Raw genomic sequence first — 20858 nt, 5'->3', positions numbered from 1 at the left:
TCAGAGCAGTGACAAAGTTCAGCGATGGCTGCTGTGAAACGCAAACACTGGTCTTCTTTCACAGCAGCTCCATCTCCTCCAGCGAGATCGTTCCTGGGCAAGGACAGTTTATTTATAGCACAATTCAACAGCAAGGTGATTCAAAGTGCTTTACTACGGAGCCCCGCAGGGGACATGGGAGAAAAAAAGAATTAAGACGGACTTTTGCGAGATCTCGCAAAACAAACTCGGGATCTTGCAAAACTTTTGCGAGATCTGGCAAAAGTTGAATTCCAACAATGGCAGCAGCTACTTAGTTGTAATATTCCTCTTTCTGTGTCACAAAATACACGTTTAAGATATTTTGAGGCGTGAATGTAGTTGTGTAAACGTCAGATACCTGCTCGGTTCCGACGTTTTCGGAGATCTGACACCCACTAGCTCGAAGCTAACGGGAGGTCGAGACCTACTACAGCCGGGAGGAACACCGCTTTCCCGGCACATCGTGCCTCGACCTCCCGGTCGGCTTCGAGCTGGCGACCTCCGAAGAATGCGGCTAAAACTTTTGCGAGATCCCGAGTTTGTTTTGCGAGATCTCGCAAAAGTCCGTCTTAATTTTTTTTTCCTCCCATGTCCCCTGCGGGGCTCCGTACTTTACAGAAACATTAAAAAACAAAAACAAATAAAAAGCAGGATTTAAAATGGGAAAAAAAGGTAAGTTTTGAAATTTAAGCTTAAAAGTAAAACAGTGTGGATTTGGTGCTTTATTCAAATGAGGCTGAGAACAGGTGAGTCTTCAACCTGGATGTAAATAAACTGAGTGTTTCAGCTGATCTGAGGCTTTCTGGGAGTTTGTTCCAGATATAAGGAGCATAAAAGCTGAATGCAGCTTCTCCTCAGCTCACCTGTAGGACAGCCACCCTCAGTCCTACAGGTGAGGACATGCGTCCCCTGTGCCGTCACCCCATTGGTTAGTGAAGACTCAACATGAACATTTTCATGAAGGAGAGTGAAACTGGCTGGACAACCAAAAACAAGAAGTTATGAGTGTAACCGAGACTCTTTTCTGACACTTAATGTTGTTTTTAACTCGTCTGATGTGAGTGACGGAAACCACAAACTCAGACCGCCGTTTTCCCGTAAACACGTCCACTGCATCGCCCCCTGGTGGCCGTTGTGGTGGAAGCCACGTCCATCTTTTTATGCCACAGATGATCTTATTTTCTATCTTAATAAAATCAGTTTGAGGTTTACAGAATATGTTCCTGTAAATGTTTCACAATAAAAGCCTTGTTTCACAATAAAAGCCTTGTTTCACAATAAAAGCCTTGTTACTCAGTGAAAGGTTTGTGCCCACTGACACTGTGGAGGGCTCTGTTTGCGTGAGGAACGTGATGCAGTAACATCAGATGAACAGAGTGTAAGGGAATAAAAACGCTATAAGAAGGAGTGAAAGCGTCAGTGAATAAAGGAGGAAACAGTTTTATTCACTGAGTAAAACCGTTACAGTGCTCAGTGTTACTTTGAATCCACTTTCACTGATGTTTTATTATATTTTCCTTTCTCATCTTTACGAGTTTACATATGAAGAAGAGAACATTATTGTGCCGTCTGAAGGCGGCGAGCAGCTTTTAAAGCAGAATTTTGTATTTCATTTAATGAATGACTGACGTCATCAATCAAACACATCACATATAAATACAACAGCTGTGAGCAGTTTCCTCTGGTGTAAAACACTCTTCACTGATTTGAAGATAAATGTGATGATTTTATTTTATCGCTTTAGGAGGAAAAAAGGGGCGGAGCATTGTTCCTGCATGACACGTGACTGTGCAACACTTCTGTGTTTGAAAGAGGAAGAAGTAAATGTTGTGAAGGTGGACGAGCCTAACTGGCAGCAAGAGTGAAGAGGAAGGTTTGCAGCTGGCAGTGAGAGCTGCACCTGTGAGGTTTGCTTTAGAGATGCAGGCAAAAGACAGGAGGTGGTTGTGGAGCTGGAAATGCTCAGGTTTTCATTGGGAGAGGCCAGCATGGACAGGAGTGCATGAGAGGGACAGCTCAGGCTGAGATGATCTGAGCATGTGCAGAGGAAGGATCGTGATTGGACAAAGATGGAGAAAAGCGGGATGAGGACGTGTAGTGAGACAGAGGAGGACGGTGAAGGAGCAGATCTGCTGTCGGGGTATCACCGTCACAGCCAACACGCCCTCATCTACCAGTTTGTTAAATCCGCTGACGTCAGCTTTGTCTGACGCCATGTTGGATGTCCACAGCGAGAGCTCAGCACATTTGAACCTGAGGGTGGAGTTTCTGCTCAGCACGTGTTGCAGCTTCACTTCGTCTAAAAATGCGTCTAAAATCTTTGGGAAAGGTCACATTTTAAAAACGAATGACTTGTCAATCAGAAATCATTAGCCAATGAATGAGCGGTTTCACAGCCAGACCCGCCCCTTCTGGTCACATGACGACAGGAGAAATGTTTGGGTCTTCAAAAAAGGAGGTCAGAAATGAGTGGGCGGTCCCACGGTCACCGCTTGCATCATCTACGGCTGAAAGCAGGTGAGGACGCGCGATAAGGGAGGGGCCATAAATGTCACGTCAGCCGCTCCACAGGCTGATGGAGGCCGTCTGTGCACCTCCACGCTGCACAGAGCACTGTTAGTGCTTAACGTCTGATGGTTAGCTTTTAGGGAACGCATCATTACGTCAGACAGCAGCAAAGGGTTTGTTTGAGGAATAACATGAAACGAGCCTCTCGTTAAATTTGAACTCCACAAACGAACTTTCTATTTTTGTCTGCAGCGTTTGTCTCTGAGCATCCGGAGAGGAAATCTCAGGTTTCATTACGACTCCCCGAGCAGTTTGATGCAGTCGAACCATCGTCCTGTTGGTGGTTCCTCATCGTCAGCGTCTGTGCTGCTGAAGGAAGCCTGAAGTGTGAGATGTGGATCTGATCCTGAACGTCACGCGTTCACCGTCCAGTCGAATACAAACTGAAAAGCTGAAAGCTGGAGGAGAGAGAGCAGAGCCGCCTTGCTTCTGTTCAGAACTATGAAAACATTAAATGAAGTCTGCTCTGTGAAACGCCGCGGCGCCACTTCATTCCTGAAAACTCTCCGTGTGGAGAATCGAAATTCCATCTGCTCCCAGGAAGCACGAGAAACCAACGCAGCTGCTCCCATATAACAGAGAGCTTCGTTTCTTTGTGTGTTTCTCTCCCTGCAGGAGAGTCGGCTCACGGCTCCAGCTGCGAGCTTCGTTTCATAATCCGTCCTGCTGGGTCACACTCGCGCTCGGGGACTTCACGGAGGTTTCAGGTGTTTCCCAGAGAAACAGGAAGTGCTCCTCAGCTGTTTGCTGATGCTCAGTCAAAGTGTTTTCCAACACGGCCGTAGGGAGGACGCCGTCGAGCTGAAGCTGTTTATTCTCTTTTATCTTCTCCATGTAAACTAGTTTGAGCTGCTCTCAAAGATGTCGGCAGGTTACAGGATGATGCTGATGTTGAGTCACTTTAAGGCACTGAGACTTTCACATCCACATGTTTCTGCTTCCTTCTCTTGTGCAGAAACCTGAATAACTCCGATATAAACTCAGCATCCTCCCACAGCTGCCCTCAGCTCTGAACTGGGCTCATCAAAAGTGAAAAATCCAGGAGGGACCGATGATGAAAGCACGATAACAAAGAAATATCAGACTTTCTTTGTCTCGCCTGAGCTGATTTTTTACAAATGACATTAACTTTAATGAGATTTTCTGATTTCCTTATTACCTCCGAAGGATTTTAGATAAACGTGTGATTAAGTTGCTGAAACGCAGACTCCTCTGGAGAGCTTTTGCTTCACATCAGCTGCAAATTTTATTAGTTCGAGCTCGCTGGCTGCTGTCAGTGACAGAACACGGGAGCAACATGAACCTGAAGACAGATCATTACTGCGAGCTGAGGAAATGTTTCCAAGCCTGTTAAAGACACTTGAAGAGAGACAGCCGGCGTAACTTAGCTGTCCAGCGTGAAGCTGCCGGGAAGTTTCACGCAAGCTCCGAGTTCTGGTCTTTGTTCTGAGTTTGATGTGGAGAAAAGAGAACCTGCTTCAAGTCTGTGGTTCCTACTGAAGATATTTATGTTTGACTTTATCAACATAAATATAGATTATTTAATGGTAGAACAGACCAAACTGAATAATTCACAGTCTGAATCTGGTCCGTACTTTGGGAGCTCTCAGAAAAACACGCAGAACCATGAAAAGAACCGAAAGTTTCTGATGTTTGTTACAGAAACAAATCTGAAGCTGCTGCAACTCCACAGGAAGCACGTTTCACGTCTGCAGCGCGTTCGCGTCACCGTGGCAACCGAGAAAACGAGCTTCGGAAAAAGTGTTGAGTATTGTAATTTAGTTACATTTAGTTACATTTTAATGATATTTCACATGTTAGAGCTCAACACGTCCAGACGTTCTCACTCTTTAAGAGTTTTTTAAAAAACTTCACAGATTCATCGGACGGCCGCTCGATTTGTGCCACAGCTGCTCAAAATAAACAATAATCAGTGTTTATGTTCGTGGTTAATCCAGCAGCATGTGCAAGCCTGTTAATCCAAATGATGTTTTTATCACTGTAACATAATTATTATTGTTGTTATCCTTGAATTCAAATGTCCTGTAATACAAAAAGGCAGATAGAAATAGCACGTTATTATTATTATCATCATCATCATCATCATCATTATTATTATTATTATTAGAAGAAGAAGAAGATGCTGAATTACACGTATTTCTTTCATCCCTGAACAGAAAAATGAGTTTTGGAATTTGAAAGTTCAGCTTGATTCATTTCCAGCTGCTTTTGTTTGTTGTTTGCAAAAAAACATCATTTTTTTTTCACCCCTCTGGGAAGCTCCACCCCTCTGTAAAGCTCCACCCATTGGAAGCTCCACCCCTCTGGGAAGCTCCACCCCTTGGGAAGCTCCACCCCTCTGGGAAGTTCCACCCCTTTGGAAGCTCCACCCCTTTGGAAGCTCCACTCCTCTGGGAAACTCCACCCCTCTGGGAAGCTCCACCCCTTGGAAAGCTCCACCCCTCTGGGAAGCTCCACCCCTTGGGAAGCTCCACCCCTCTGGGAAGTTCCACCCCTCTGGGAAACTCCACCCCTCTGGGAAGCTCCACCCCTTGGAAAGCTCCACCCCTCTGGGAAGCCCCACCCCTTGGAAAGCTCCACCCCTTGGAAAGCTCCACTCCTTGGGAAACTCCACCCCTCTGGGAAGCTCCACCCCTTGGGAAGCTCCGGTCCTCTGAGTCTGCGCCTGTGTCACGGCTGCTCTCTGCGTGTACGTGTGTGAGCGCGTGGCGATGAACGAGCCGCCATGTCTGTTGTTGTAAAGGAGACGTTTTCTCACCGTGCAGTTCTGGTTCTGACTCGTCCTGCTCCGGTTTTGGCGACGACCCTCCAGCGTTCTGGCGATTCTGGCTGCTGATTGGCTGAGCCTGACTCTGGCAGGCTCCGCCCTCTCTGCTCTCCTAACGGTTGGTGGAAAAGCATTAAATGTTTTACTGGAACCCAGTTAGACTCAGAGAACAACAGAGAAACCCACGAAGCCCGACTCGAGTATCAGAGGAACAACAAAGTCTTTCTTACATTCAGAACATCCACGCTGACTTTTTCGAAATGGCGGCTCCTCAGCTCCCTCCTGCGGGCGTGGACCTCCTCGTACTTCTCCTCGGCCAGCTTCCTGTAGAGGACAGAGGACACGCTGTGAGGGTAACAGTTCCTTCATGCGGTGCAGCCAGAAGGTTTTTCTCTGATCCCCCTCCAGCTCACCTCGTGCACCTTTACACCACTTCCTGTTTCGTTCTGTCTCCCTGGTAACCATCTGCACTCAATAAAGATGCTTCGGGGACGTGGACACGTGACTTATGCTGCTGTTCATGTTATTTTGCCTTATTTTACACTTTGGTCATGAAATAAGCTGCAGAATAAAGATGCATAAGTCCTCACGTTGGACGGGTGGAGGGTTGTAGCTCTGCAGCTACAACCCTCCACCCGTCTCCTGACAGCATCTCTCTGTGAGAGGAAACAGGGAACCATAAGCTTATTTCGGGGTAGTGCACAAGTTTCCTGGTGATGAAAGTTGGCTTCTGGGCACCGATAAACGAGGTGATAACAGGCTGCCGACGTGTCCACGGACAGATGACCACAGATGACGGCGCTTTAATGGGCTCGTAAGTGTGTAAACAGGTGTGGAGTCAGCAGCTGCTTCATTAAGAGCGAACAGGGAGGATCTGCAGCGTGTTTGTGGATAAATCTCTCTTCATGTGAGCCGGACTCGATGAAACATGTTCAGGTTCTGGTTCCTGCAGAAACCGTCCGCGTGCTGCCAAACAGCCGCGCCGGCCTGCTGTCCTCCCTGCCCTCCCATGTGATCTCCGTCTGCACGCCATCTGACGAGGATCCGTGTTGGCGGCGCGCTGGCGGCGTTCGCGGGCTTCTGAGCACATTCACACTTTATTACGCACACGGTGACGATAACAAGCGTTTAACGGCCCCCTCGCCGTGACGAAAGTCGATTAGCACGCCGGCTCGGGGCGACGGAAACCAGAACGTGTCAGATCCAATTTGGATAATGTCGCTCTGCTCTCACGCCACCTGATCGAGGTCACGGCTGATGGAGCCGCCTGCTGCTGCCCCTCGTGAAACAGGAAACACGAGTCTGGATCAGCGTCGTCCTTCCTCCAGATGTAGATTCATCAACACTGATTAAACCTTAATGTTCATCGCTGCACACGACCAGCAACACAAACACAATTATCTGCTTTGACTTTGCATCAATGTTACAATTTTTATAATTTCATTTCTTTGTAATAGTTCTGTGTCGGACCGTCGGCCGAGCTAACGATCCAAGCTGTGTGTGTGAATGTTACACATTATTTTGTTGCATTTTTAATATGTTTTAATATGTTAGGTGCATATATGAGTTTATCTGTTTATCTATATTTTTACATACATTTAGGGCAGAAGCTCAGTTGCTGTTTCTCTCATAGTAACGCTTCACATCGTATTCCTCACATTTCCTCTGCAAACTGAAGGATGATTAAAGCATTTTTAACACAACACTGAGTCCTGTTTCTGTTTCTGCTCATATCTTCTTGTGAAAATAACTCATCAGCCTCACATTCAGATTCACATTCACCGTCGGCTGGGAGTGAAGCTCCACCCAACCTTCTCTAAATACCCGACGTGCAGAGATGGGCAGTAACGCGTTACTGTAATCCGATTACTTTTTTCAAGTAACGAGTAAAGTAAGGGATTACTATTGCAAAAATGGTAATTAGATTACCGTTACTTTCCTGTAGGAACGCTGCGTTACTGCGTTACTAAAACCGTGATTTTTTGCGAGAATGTCTCATGACAGTGACGTAAGCGAGTGCGCCGTTCGTGACAACAGCTGTGTGCAGATCAACAATGGATCATATATCGAGTGCAGAGAGAGTATGAGCGTGCAGCGTTTAAAGCGTGGAAGTACTGACCTTACTTTGAGTTTGATTCCAGAAAAAGTGACAAAAACATTAGTGTCCGTTGTGCGTGGGAAGAAAACTTCTTTTTACAGCGAAAAAACCCCTAAACTTCCAAACAAGCACCGAGTAGCTACGACGTAATGGGAAACTCACAGAGAAACTCGCGGATTCTTCCACTGACCGCTGCACACCTGCACCAGGGTAACCCTCCGCCTACCCCACTCCTGCTTTACAGGTGAAAATAGAGCAACAGGACCGCTAGTCTTTGACTTTATTTATTTTCTGCTGTGTTTTACTTGCATCTATTTGAAAGACTGAGTGTAAACACACAAAATATTTATTTTATGTGCTGGAATGTGCAGAAAATAGGTTTAAATGTTAAACTAATTTCTTCCAGTCAGAGAATGTTGCAGATAATTAAATGTTTGCTTGATGCATAAAGTTAAAAGATTAAAACTAATAAAACAAGTTTTAAAAAGAGACTTTTCCATTTGATTACATTTTGTATGATGATTATGTAGAAAAAGTAGAATTGGGCTGAAAGATCTATCACTTATCACCTATTCAGGTTGTAAATCGTGTTTTTAAAAAGTAACTAAGTAACTAATTACTTTTGAAAACAAGTAATCAGTAAAGTAACGGGATTACTATTTTGAGGAAGTAATTAGTAACTGATTACTTTTTTCAAGTAACTTGACCAACACTGCCTACGTGTCGGGTCTATGCATACCAGCGCGGCTATAATGGCGTGGAAGGCGGGGCTGCAGAGATAAAGGGAGTTTCACCTGAGTCTCCCGGCCTCTTCATCAGCAGCCTGCAGTTTGCGGAGTCTCATCCTTTCTCTGGGGGTCATCTTCTCCACCTCTGACCTGTCCCTGAGCGTCTGCAGGTGAACCTTCGTCTGCCTGCGCGCGCGCACACACACACACACACACACACACACACAGACACACACAGCCTCAAATATGGAGTTACGTGAACTCAGTGATGATGATGATCTCAGAGTGATTTCATCCTGACACAGTCCTGCAGACAAACGTCAGACAGGTTCGAGTTCTTTAGTTTAAAGTCTCACTTCATCACTTTTGAAGCGATCAGAGCAAAGAGGAAATGTGAAGCTGCTGTCAGCTACACGAGGAGCAAATCAAAGGTTTCTGAGGCTGAAGAGGACAAACACCAAACAGTGGCAGGAGATCCAACCGTCACCGGCGAGAGTTGAGTGTTCAGGTCAGACTCAGTTTTATTCACACAGCTTACAGTTTTTTTTACAGGACACATTTCTCAATACTTAGGTCACTTTTGCAAAACTCTTCACACAATTCTCCTAACTGACCTTCAGCTTGGCAAAGCAGTTCATTTCACATTCAAAATGCACTACAACTACCAAAACACTTTATTCAGGTCTCAAATAAACTCATTCTTCCAGAACACTAGCAAAGGTTGACAAACAAACACACTTTGTCACCCACAAAACAATGACCTAAAAAACACTAACAACATGTAGCATTACAGTGTTTTCTTGTGTAAAACAAGGACACATCTCTGTTTATAATTCCAATATATGTTACTGGAATGAATCAGACATCATGCAGAAGTCGTTAATATTTGTTTATGTATTTTTATTTTTTTGCACTAAGTAATCCCAAAACACAAGAATTTGTATCCACACCATCCACTGATACACATACAATAGTAATGCTAATCTACTCGGTCTTCTCCATTTGGCCACAGGTTCGCATCCACATCACATCTTATGTCATGTAGGGCAACACACCGAGGAAAGAATAGAGTAACACCTGTGTAGATGTTCATCTACACTGAGAATCAGCTGTGGCTGGTTAAACTGCGTTTTTAGATTTAAAATATGTTTTAATAAAATATTGCTGTTGAATTTTGCCGTCTTATTCAGTTTTGCATTATGTTATTGTTTTGACCATAAGTTTAACAGTTTTGAAAACAGTATGTAAGTACATGCAAAATGTCCTGTACGTACAAAGATTTTTGGCAGTTGTGTCTGAGTGAGAAAATAATTCATGAAATTTGAGAGATGTAGTCATTGAATGCATTTTGTGCCAAAACAATGATAACTGATCCTCAGTTCAGCCCACATAGACTTCTGTTGTGCTCACTGTGTGAGGGGTTTTGCAAAAGTGACCTAAGTATTGAGAAATGTGTCCTAGCGTCTGTAAAAAACTGTAAAATCCCAGAAGCCGTTTAGTGTGCCAGGTTTTATTTCTGGACGTCCCGCCCTCCTCATCTGCTCTGTGCAGCTTTGTAAGGACGACCTGCTGCTACCTCATCATTTAAACGTCGCTACGCTCAAAGCAGCTAACTGAAAACACGCACTTTAAAGTTTTTAGTGCACTTCTTAAAAAAAGCTGAAACGCTGGGAAACGTGCTGAGCCCCCCGCCCGCACAGTTAAATCCCGCCACTGCGAGGACCCTGAGCCTGACGATGTGTCAGTCTTCAAAGGTTCAGGTCAGACCTGCGTTCGGCGCTGTCGTTCGTAACGTGAGGTTAAAGAGGAAACGAATGCATTAAGTCAATGAGAGGCCTCACGAAGAGCAGCGTGTGGGTGTGTGCGGCGTCGCGGGGATGGATTATCTGTCAGCGAGCGGCGTCTCGTCTGTCAACACACGGAGCTGGAGCTGCGCTCGCCGCTGCTCTAATTATGGCAGCAACACTGTGTGTGTGTGTGTGTGTGTGTGTGTGTGTGTGTGTGTGTGTGTGTGTGTGTGTGTGTGTGTGTGTGTGTCTGTGCGTGTGTGTGTGTGTGTCTGTGTGTGTGATAAAGATGAGGCCAAGTTGCATAATGAAGAGAAGCAGGAAAATAATGTTAAGAAGGAGAGGAAGAAGGATAATGAAGGAGATGAAAACGAGGGTGGAGGAAAGGAAACAGGAAAAGGAAAAAAAAGAGGAAGAGGAGGTGGAGCAGCAGCAGAGGAGGTGGAGAAACAAGAAGAGGAGGAAACGCAACCAAGTGGAAAGAAAATGAAAATAAAATAAATAACTAGAAAAAGAGGCTGAAAGTTTTCTCGTTGGAGCTGCTCGACGTGGAGCTTTTATTATTAACAGGAGATAAAGTATTCAGGACCACGCCTCCAACCACGTTCCTGCCGCTTCTCCTCTATATGTGTTCCCCCAGTTCTACAAGCGCTTCGTTCTCCCTCCACTTCTCAGTTCTCTAACTTCTTCACTTGTATTGATCTCACGGCCCCTTCGAGGCCGTCCCCGCTTACATCCACCTTTATCCACTAAAACGCTGTCAAACCTCAGACGAGGACGTGGGCCCAGCGAGGGAAGTCCACCATCACTGGAACAAAAAGGGTAAGAAGCAGTCAGCTGCTGATAATCAAGTCACATGACTGACTGATGGTCATCAGCAGCTCAGAGGTTTAGTCAGTGTGCAGGTGTATCAGCGCAACATTTCCTGACATTGTGCAACAAAGAGCTGAGAGTTTACAGGCCTCGCTCCACGTGTAAAAGGTTAAAGTTCATGTTATAGTGAACGGCTCGCAAAGCTGCTGCTGAAAACACGACTTGGTCTGTGGACGTGGAGATGTTTGTGCACAGCAGCATGTTTGGACAACAGCAAACACCTCAGACCAGCTGACGTCAGCAGGACGATGAAGGAAAAGCTGATGATGACGAAGACTTACACGTGCTTAGCGACGGCTGCAGCATCGCTGTTTCCTCTCTCTGACGAGACGAAGACAAACCTGTCCTTCATTCTCTGCAGAAACAGAGACACAGAGACTCTGCAGAGCTTTGAGGCAAATTATTTTTCTGCACAAAAAGAAAGCTTCGAACAGTTCAGCCTGACTGTCCTGGATAATAACACGAAATTAAATATTGAGCGTCCTCTCCTGCCGCTCCAACAAAGCTTACAATAGAGAGAGCACCCCAGAGGCTAATATTTCAAAAACTAATCCCAGCACAGTGATGCATTGTGGGTCACTGAGGCAGCGGTTTGCTGAGAGCCTCCAGAAGGAAACAAAACAGGTCACAGATGCAGAAATAGCAGCCCAGGGTTACCTGTCACGTCAGGTACAAGCAAACGCGACAGAACGGCTGAAATCACACCCAACACAACTCGGATCTCTCCCAAAGAACCGGAGGCGCTGCTTCTGCTGATCAGAGGGAGGACACTCAGAAGCACACGGGCTCAGAAAAACAGCCCCACAGGATCACCGGAGATTCACTGAGCTCGGTCAAAGATGGCGAGAGCTTTAATGAGAACACTGAGGCTGTGAAAGAGGTTTAAAGGTGGAGATGGTCGGTTTCTGCTGGAGCTGTGGTGTAAAGAGCTGCACCCATCAAACACTTTGAACATTTGTTTCAGTGAGCTGAGACGTTTGTTCCCCCCTAGCTTCAGATTGTGTTCTTACTTCACTATAATAACCTCGAGCTCGTCACACTGAGCTTTAACAGGTCACACGAGGCTCCTCGCTCTGCTGACTGCAGACACACAACAACGACACAACGCCGGGTCTCGTCAGGAGCGAGGGGAATCGCAGCAGCTCCGCTCACCATCGTCGGCTCTGCGCGGACGCCTGCCGGGCACGCGGCGCTCCTACTTCCTCTGTAAGCTGAGGAGAGCCAGAGCGGGGACGGCCATCCACACCTCATGTTTGGTTTCATATCTTTAAGTTTAATTTCCTTTAGCTTCACTCTCGTTACACGCGCTGGGTCGGGGGAAACACCGTCGGGATGCCGTCTACGTCCTGTACGTATCGCAGCATTACCAATAAAGCTTTAATTCGCCCTCCAATGATGCCGGATCACAGCGTCTGCACTTCCTGTGTGATTTCCCTCGATCGTCCTGCTCGGGCGTCTCTGCTCGCCGTGGAGGAGCTTCAGTGGAAGCTTCGTCTTTAAGGCGGCGAGATCAAAGCTCAGAGCGTGAATCCTTTTTTAATAAGTAGGTTCAGTGTTGAGTTAAATCCATCAGTGTGTTGTAATGTAATCACTTGTGTGCACAGCGCTGGAACTAGCATTGTGTGAAATGAAACTCTGGGAAGTCCGTTACTCCTCAGATCTTATCCCCGGAAATTTGCCCAAGACTTCGGAGACATTAAAGCTGCGTCACTGCTACGGAGCGCTGCAGGAGATCCTCAGCTGCCATCATAACGCCCCAGAGCGCCGCTGCAGCGTTAACATTAACATAATAATATTTCAGTGGAAACCATGGCAACCCACTCCAGGAAACCATAATGTGTCTCTCGCCGAGTTCCCCGAACATCCAAAGAACTGAGCCTCCAGCAACACACACACACACACACACACACACACACACACACACACACACACACACAGGTTTTCAGCACTTCAGAGGACATTAAACTAACGGGGAAATTATGCAGTTTCTGATGACCCGTCTACCTGCAGAGCGTCTGTTATCGACGGGGGCGGAGTCAACACCGTGTGGTGCAGCCGGTCTGTGGCCACAGAAAGCGTCCCTGCAGCTGCTGTCGCTGCTCTCGTGTTGAAGTTTGTTTCATCTTTGATGGTTTCTTCCATTCCCACTGAACTCTGCTGCCACGTCTCAGCCAATCAGCTTGCACCTAACAGGCCGGGTCGTGCATGTCGACCAGCGTGCAGCAGTGGTTTTGGAGGACTGCACGGGGGCACGTTTGCTCTGGCTGAAGAGATTAATGTGAACTTTATTTAGTGTGTGATGAGCAGCATCCTGGGCTCGTTTAGGACGACCAGACGTTTCATCTTTGCAGGAAACGTGTCGGAAACATCAGAGTGACGTTTCAGCTTCTCTGTGGACTTGAAAGCTCGCTGGTTCCTCCGACTCACCGCTGAAGCTGCTCTCACCTTTTCATGTCCAAACCTCGGGAGCTAAAAATGTTCCTGTTGAACTTGTAAACGTTTATTCTGTTTGATTTCTGCTCAATAAGATTTATATCGAGCTTTTACTGGATATAACTGATGCTTCTTAGAGTTTCACTAAGTATTATTATTATTTAGTTTAATTTAATTTGATCTATTTAGCACCAAAACAACAGTCGCCTCACGGTGCTTTAAGTTGATAGAGACCAACAATCATATGACCCCCTATGAACAAGCACTTGGTGACAGTAGGAAGGAAAAACTTCCTTTTAACAGGAAGAAACCTTGAAGCTCAGGGAGGGGCGGGGCCATCTGCCAGCTGGGGCTGAGGGGGTGGAGTCAGGTGTGGTTAGAATGACACAGTGGGTGGGAGGCTCTGCTCAGATACCTGCAGCTCACCTGGTGCTGAGCAAATGCTTCACTAAAGAATCCAACCTGCATGTTCTCCTCCAGGAATCTGCTCTTGAGGATCTGAGCCGCCGTCGGTCTGGATGTTGGTTGTTTCTGCAGCATCCTGTTCACACAGAGACAAACAGCAGCTGGTTAAAGCTCAGTCAGTGACACACTCGGTGAATTCATAGCAGCTGACAGAGGACAATGCTGGGACAGGAGACGGGTGCACTCTCTGTCTCGGTGATGATCTGAGGATCAAAACACGAACAGCCTGGTTAACGCTGTCTGACTGAAAGCAGCCTGGGAGACTTCACCGAGCGGTTAGCTTGACGTCCTTCTCACCTCCGCATGACAGAGTTCAGATCTGGAGAGTAGGCGGCGGGCAGCGCTGGCGTGTCTCCCTCCACGATCTTCATCACCACAGACAGGAAGTTTGGACCCTGGAAGGCGTGAGTCAGGCAGCACATCTGGTAGAGCAGGCAGCCCAGAGCCCTGCAGCACAGAGACATCGGCTGGTTTGGAAACAAGCAAAGCTTTCATCACGCTGCGGCACGTTTACACCTCAGCTGTGTGCGATCAGCCCGGTGCAGACTGACCTCAGGCTCTCTGCTTAGCTTCACTGTATCCTCATAACTCTGCTTTCTTCAAAATTACGTGTTTGTTTTTATGCTGATGTGAAATAGTGAAGTGCACAACACAAGACTGAGCACATCTAACTCAAACAGCGAGGGCACAGACACTGATACCTGCTGATTATTGATCAGCACTGATTAAAAACCCAAAGCTGGGACACAGACAGAGTCTGTTAGGACAATGAACCTCACAGCTGCCACTTTAAATGAACAGCAGAGGAGGATCAGCTGAGAACAGCTGTGACTGCCACCTGTCAGTCAAAGCAGCCACAAACAGGTTATAACAGTTTCATTGCAGTCAATGGAGATGGACTCAGTTTTGGATGAAGGCCTCAAGTGGTCACTGGAGGAACTGCAGCGTTTGCACATCAAATATTTTATTTTATGTGCAGAAAACAGGTTTAAATGCTAAACAAATTTCTTCAGTCAGAGAATGTTGCAGATAATTAAATGTTTGCTTGATGCATAAAGTTAAAAGATTAAAACTAATAAAACAAGTTTTAAAAAGAGACTTTTCCATTTGATTACATTTTGTATGATGATTATGTAGAAAAAGTAGAATTGGGCTGAAAGATCTATCACTTTATCACCTATTCAGGTTGTAAATCGTGTTTTTAAAAAGTAACTAAGTAATTAATTACTTTTGAAAACAAGTAATCAGTAAAGTAACGGGATTACTTTTTGGGGGAAGTAATCAGTAATTAGTTACTGATTACTTTTTTCAAGTAACTTGACCAACACTGGTTTTCACGACTGCTAAAGACGTGGACTCTGACCTGCTGCTGCTGCTGTTGGAAACAGTGATGCAGTGGTGCAGCAGTGATGGACGTGCCCGGGCCCAGTGAGCCTGAACGTCCTCTCCAACAGCTGAGACGGCTCAACATGTTTTGAGAGTTGATTTCGTGACTTCTCTGTCAACATTTTTCCATCTGCAGCATTCCAGAAACATCCCCAAACTCTGATATGCAGCTAATAAACTCAGCTTGTAGCACAATGTCAACAAACGTCTTCATATTTTCAAACTTAGATTGTAATTGCTGGTCATCTTGGAAAAATTACATTAAAATTGATATTAAGCCTCAGCATTCATGCTCCTTATCGCTGATTAAAACCCTGAGTGCATCAGCAGCACGGGGGTGCAGCGGTTAGCACTGCAGCCCCACAAGCTGCTGGGCGTGTCTGTGTGTGCGATAGACTGACTGTGGGATCACACTGCTGGCATACAGTGCAACCATGACTTGGATAAGCAGGAGAAAATGGATGTGATGGATTTACTTTAAGTAGTTTACTTCACTAACCAATCAGGGTAGGCGCGATTAAATGTTGCACAAGCTGGAGGACAGACTGTACAGAAAAGATGGACATAGATTCCTGAAGACACAGTAGAAATGCCTCAAACCTGCAGTGTTTATAATGGCCACCAGGGGGCTTTTAGTGTCTGGTTATATAGGCCGTGTCCCAAACCAGCGACCGCACGCTTCAGAGTTCGCGCAATTTGCAGCACTGTGCTGTCTATTTATATTTATAGTAGTGTATAGTTAAATTATTGTATAGTTTTTATAATGTGCTATAAGCACATGTGGACTTTTATAGAGCTGTTTCTAATTCCGTTATACTACGTATAATGACAATAAAGGCTTTCAATCCACCTGTGACTCAGCTCATGACCACAGGGGAGGAACACACGCACCTCTAAATCAGGAACTCTGGGCTCTCGCGGGGATTTTTGCCGGGTTTGTTGAGCGCGTTGTTATTTAGTTGTAAGTCTTTCAGTGTGTGAAGCTCTTTATAAATCAATCATCGCTTCTCTCAGCACAGCGTCACCTTTAAATCTAACGAGTCTCGTTCAGTCCCCAACCTGAGTCCAGACGACACGAGTGAGACGAGCGCAGACACACGCAGCGCCGACATCAGTCGGAGGTCAGCGGTCGTAATTAGAGAGGAACAGATCACAGCGGATGATGATGAGGTGGTAATTAGCAGCAGAAAGTGACGAAGGTTTCTTCAATTTAACAGTCAAATGGTTGAAGCTGAAACCTCCGACATGCTGGAGCTTCACACGACGCCTGCTGTTCTGTAGCTGCGTCAGGATAAACTGGAATATAACTGTGGAGGGGCGTGGCCTCTGACGTGTGTGTGTGTGTGTGTGTGTGTGTGTGTGTGTGTGTGTGTGTGTTTCTGTTTCAGTGGAAGATTCATCTTATAGATCTGCGGTGGGCTTTTTTGCCATTGAGCTTCTTGCTATGAACAAACATCAGGATGTTATTGCTCCTGGCTCTCTGAAACAGACCGCCAAAATAAAAGCCTCACAGTGGAACGCTCACTGAAAAAAAAAACCCTGCTGGATTCACATGAAACAAATATGTAGATCGTTCACACTCAACAGAAACAAGTTTAGCCACCCTTCATCTTCAGTTTAATAACTTTTCTATGTTACAAGATTTTTATGTTATTCTTTCACACGACGTCTTTACATCTCATGTCAATATAACACAAAATGTAACAGTCTGTTTTTATTTTTTAATTCTGAATAAACAATCTTCACTTACATTATGTTTGATTATTACTAATTTGATGATGACATCATTAGATATCAATTAGCATTAGCTAACTGAGGCCTTGCGTGTGCCTTTCATGTTGCTTGGTAACCAGTCAACATTACCAGTAAAAACAAGTTACCTCAGTCTATATGTGCATAAAGGGTCTACTTGCTCTCTCCTGGTGTTTGAGCCTTAACTTTTTATTCACCTTCAAGTGTGGGTGTCACAACGGCCACGGGCCGATAGCTAGATCGGACTCGATTGCAGATGACCACAACAGAGACGGCTCAACGTTTTGCAGAGTTTATTATTTAGTCAACAAGTGAATATGTGGCAGGGTGTCGCTAATGATGTAACCGTGTGACAGTGGGGGTGAACGGGGGTCTAGCACGTTGCGACGGGAATGGAGCGGTTGCGTTGGTGACCGGCGTGAAGCTCGCTTTGAGGGAGAGGCAGCGATAGTCCAGGGGAGTAGTGGAGACTCTGGCAGACCTGAGTCCCGCTGAGTCCAAGGTGGTGAGTGAGGCTGGGGGGCAGGCAGGTGAGGGTCCTTGCATTTTTTCCTGAATATGAAGATGATCCACGGAGAGTTGAGGGTGATAGCAAAGAAGGTCCAGGGAATGTGAGGTCGTTGACGAACTGGCGGTGAAGGAGAGTCTGAGGGGGCCTTAAATCCTCAACCTGATTGCCCTGAATCAGTCTCAGGTGTGCAGGACTGCAGCAGGGATGATGGCTCCGCCCAGAGGTGGAGACCAAGGAACTCAGGTGCCTGATGGAATTTTCCAGTCGAGTCTCTGGATCCTGACAGTAGAACTCCACACCGCAGTAACGTTTCCAGGGCCAGGCACAAAACGGCGGACGGTCCCTTCTTTCGCCTCTGTCAGTGCGCCCCAGGCTGTGGCTACAATGTAGCTGCCATCACCAGTGTGTGAATGTGTGGATGACTGGATGTGTAAAGCGCTATACAAATACAGACCATTTACCATTTACCATTCTTTTCCTGCAAAGTCTGTTCTCGGGGGCGGAGCTTCCAGAGAAAACACCCCTACTTTATTTTTCTGTCTTCATTTATGTTGAAGGTGACAGCAGAGCTGTACGTTTGAATTCTTTCAGAAATCTCTCAGTCAGAACATGTTTAGGTGGAAGCTAGCAAGCTAACTTCCTGCTAACTTCTAACTCTGTTGAATGTAATAAATCCTGTTTTCATGGATGTTAAACTTCATAGTTACACCTGGTAAAGCAGCAACGCTGATGATTTTATAAAAGATGAAAGAATTTAGTTTCAGTGATGCTGCAGTGTTCGTCTGAAACAGCTGATGACGTCAGACTTAAAGATAACATTCTTGTTAATATACAAAAATAATTATCACAACACCAAATTATTAAAAATGATTAACAATATAAAAAAAAACTAAATTATGTTTAGAGGAGAGGTTTAGTCCAGTCATGTTGTACCACACAGTAACACACATTTAAAAAGTTTCAACATTTGAAACTGGAACGAGCGGTTTAAATGAGCTTTTTAACAACCTGTCACTGAACACTGAGAAAACCAAAGAGGTCATTGTTGACTTCAGGAGGCACTGACTGAGCCCCCCATCAACGGGGAGCATGTGGAGAGGGTCCACAAGGACCAGCAACAGCTGCACCTTCTGACAGTCCTCGGGACGCTGAACTCCAACCTGCTGCTGACCTTCTACCGCTCGTCCATTCAGAGCCTGCTAACTTACTGCATCGCAGTATGGCTGCACCAAGGCGGTCAGAGCGAGGCTTCAGATCATCGGCTGCGCTCTCCCCTCCTTGATGGACATTTATTCCTCCCGCTGCCTCAGCAGAGCAGCGAACATCATCAAGAACAGCTCCCACCCTTCTTCCCAAAGACCATAACCACCCTGAAGTCACACAGGCACCAATAACACACTCCCTCACCCCAGTTTTCCCATTTCCCTCCATCAACCACCTCCAAGAAAAGAGATCGTGGAGACATTTATCTCTGACCTTCTCATTGCCTCGATCACTCGATCACTAATCTCACCAATTCGCATACCACCAGAACAGGAGCACAGAGGGTGCAGTCTCCATCGCGCTGCACTCTGTCCTCTCACACCTGGACAACAACAACACCTACGTCAGAATGCTGTTTATAGACTTCAGTTCAGCGTTCAATACAATCCACCCCTCACAACTCATCAGGACACTGACAGACCTGGGCATCAGTTCCCTCATCTGCAAATGGTTACTGGACTTCCTGACCAACCGCCCCCAACATGTCCGGCTGGATAACCACTGCTCATCTACAATCACAATGAACACCGGTGCACCACAAGGCTGTGTGATGAGCCCTTTCCTCTACTCCCTCTTCACCCACGACTGCAGACCTGCTGATGGTTCCAACACCATCATTAAGTTTGCAGATGACACCACGGTGATTGGCCTCATCAGTGACAACGATCAGGGAGGAGGTGGATCGTCTGGCTGAGTGGTGCGACACCAACAACCTGCTGCTTAACACAGAGAAGACCAAGGAGCTCATTGTGGACTACAGGAGGAATGCTGACCCACATCCACCCATCCACATTAAGGGGACGGCTGGGAGTCCACATCTCCGATGATCTCGATGGACGACCAACTGCTCCAAGCTGGTCAAGAAGGCTCACCAGCGCCTCTTCTTCTTGAGGACTCTGAGGAAGAACCACCTGTCCTCAGACATCCTGGTGAACTTCTATCGCTGCACCATCGAGAGCATCCTGACCAACTGTATAACAGTCTGGTACGGGAACTGCTCCGCCTCGGACCGGAAGGCGTTGCAGAGGGTCGTGAAAACTGCCCAGCGCATCGCCGGAGCACCACTTCCTGCCATAAAGGACAGCTACAGGAAGCGGTGTCTGAAAAGGGCTGGGAAAATCATCAAAGACCCCAGTCACCCATCACATGGACTCTTCACCCTCCTGCCCTCTGGGAGGCGCTACAGGAGCCTCCGGACTAAGACCAGAACAGCTTCTTCCCCACAGCTGTCAGACTCCTGAACTCTGCCTCCTGACATCTGACCCACGTTAAACTCATGGACTGGACACACACCCACAACCACCTACACACACAACTGTACCCTCAAACACACAATAATAACATGGACTGAACCACCATTCACAACCACCAGCACTTTATAGCCTCTGTAGAAATGATCCACATATCTCACTTATCTTAACTGCACTACTGTATAGCTCTGTGTAAATAATCATTCTGTACATACGATCATTTTTAATCCTACAACTGTTTATAACCTGCATAGTTCACATTTCTGTATAACTGTATATCTCAGATTTCTGTATAGTTTTTATTTCATATTTATATCCTGTTCATAGCCTGTACATACTTATAGTTATAGAATATTCATAACATACTTCATACCGTGTACATTATAACATACCATAATAGACCCATTTCTGTAATATACTCACATATCTAGATTATTGCTAATATATATTGTAATATATCTATATCACTAAAGCACTTCTGGATGGATACAAACTGCATTCGTTGCCCTGTACCTGTGCATGTGCATGTGCAATGACAATAAAGTTGAATTCTTCTTCTTCACAGATGCCATTGTCTCCTGAGGTCTGCAGGATCACCTCATTGTCATTTCCCAGCAAACACTGCATCGTTAACGAGACGGTTATCATCAGATCCTGAATTATTTGTGACAAGCAGAGTCAATCCGTTGATACTGAAACATAAAAATGGAGTAAATTGGGAATAATTGAAAGCTTGTGTTTGTTCATGGGGATGATTACAGACAGAAGCAGAGCTGATGGTTTGGGCGTCGCTCGCACAGATGGAGCTGATTAAAGAAGAGATGACAGAACGTGAAGCAGGTCAGAGAGGATGGAAAAGAAAGGAGGGAAGATTTTGCTTCTTTTTCATAACTGTTGCTGTTTGTCCCAAATCTGCTGGTGTCATTGTTAATGTC

At 46.0% G+C, this 20858-nt stretch overlaps 1 protein-coding gene across 4 annotated transcripts in view; it reads right to left on the bottom strand.

The window, feature by feature from the left end:
• The window catches only part of nek11 (NIMA-related kinase 11), a 68680-nt gene that overhangs the window by 16763 nt on the left and 31059 nt on the right, over window positions 1-20858 (bottom strand). For 3 of the 4 annotated variants that reach the window (XR_014876867.1, XM_085177425.1, XM_085177424.1), the window contains exons 7-12: window positions 14059-14208; window positions 13759-13837; window positions 11145-11218; window positions 8270-8389; window positions 5608-5701; window positions 5369-5489 (exon numbers count right to left, since the gene is read on the bottom strand). Coding sequence is in view for 3 of the 4 variants with exons in the window: in XM_085177425.1 (XP_085033551.1) it covers window positions 5369-5489; window positions 5608-5701; window positions 8270-8389; window positions 11145-11218; window positions 13759-13837; window positions 14059-14208 (638 nt within the window). In the remaining variant the exon portion in view is untranslated. Of the gene's footprint in view, window positions 1-4712; window positions 5490-5607; window positions 5702-8269; window positions 8390-11144; window positions 11219-13758; window positions 13838-14058; window positions 14209-20858 lie in introns of those variants that run through there. The other variant, XM_085177422.1, reaches the window with a different exon arrangement.

Source organism: Neolamprologus multifasciatus, chromosome 11, assembly GCF_963576455.1.
Source record: "Neolamprologus multifasciatus chromosome 11, fNeoMul1.2, whole genome shotgun sequence".
Taxonomy (NCBI): domain Eukaryota; kingdom Metazoa; phylum Chordata; class Actinopteri; order Cichliformes; family Cichlidae; genus Neolamprologus; species Neolamprologus multifasciatus.
This window is presented reverse-complemented; position numbering and strand designations above follow the sequence as displayed.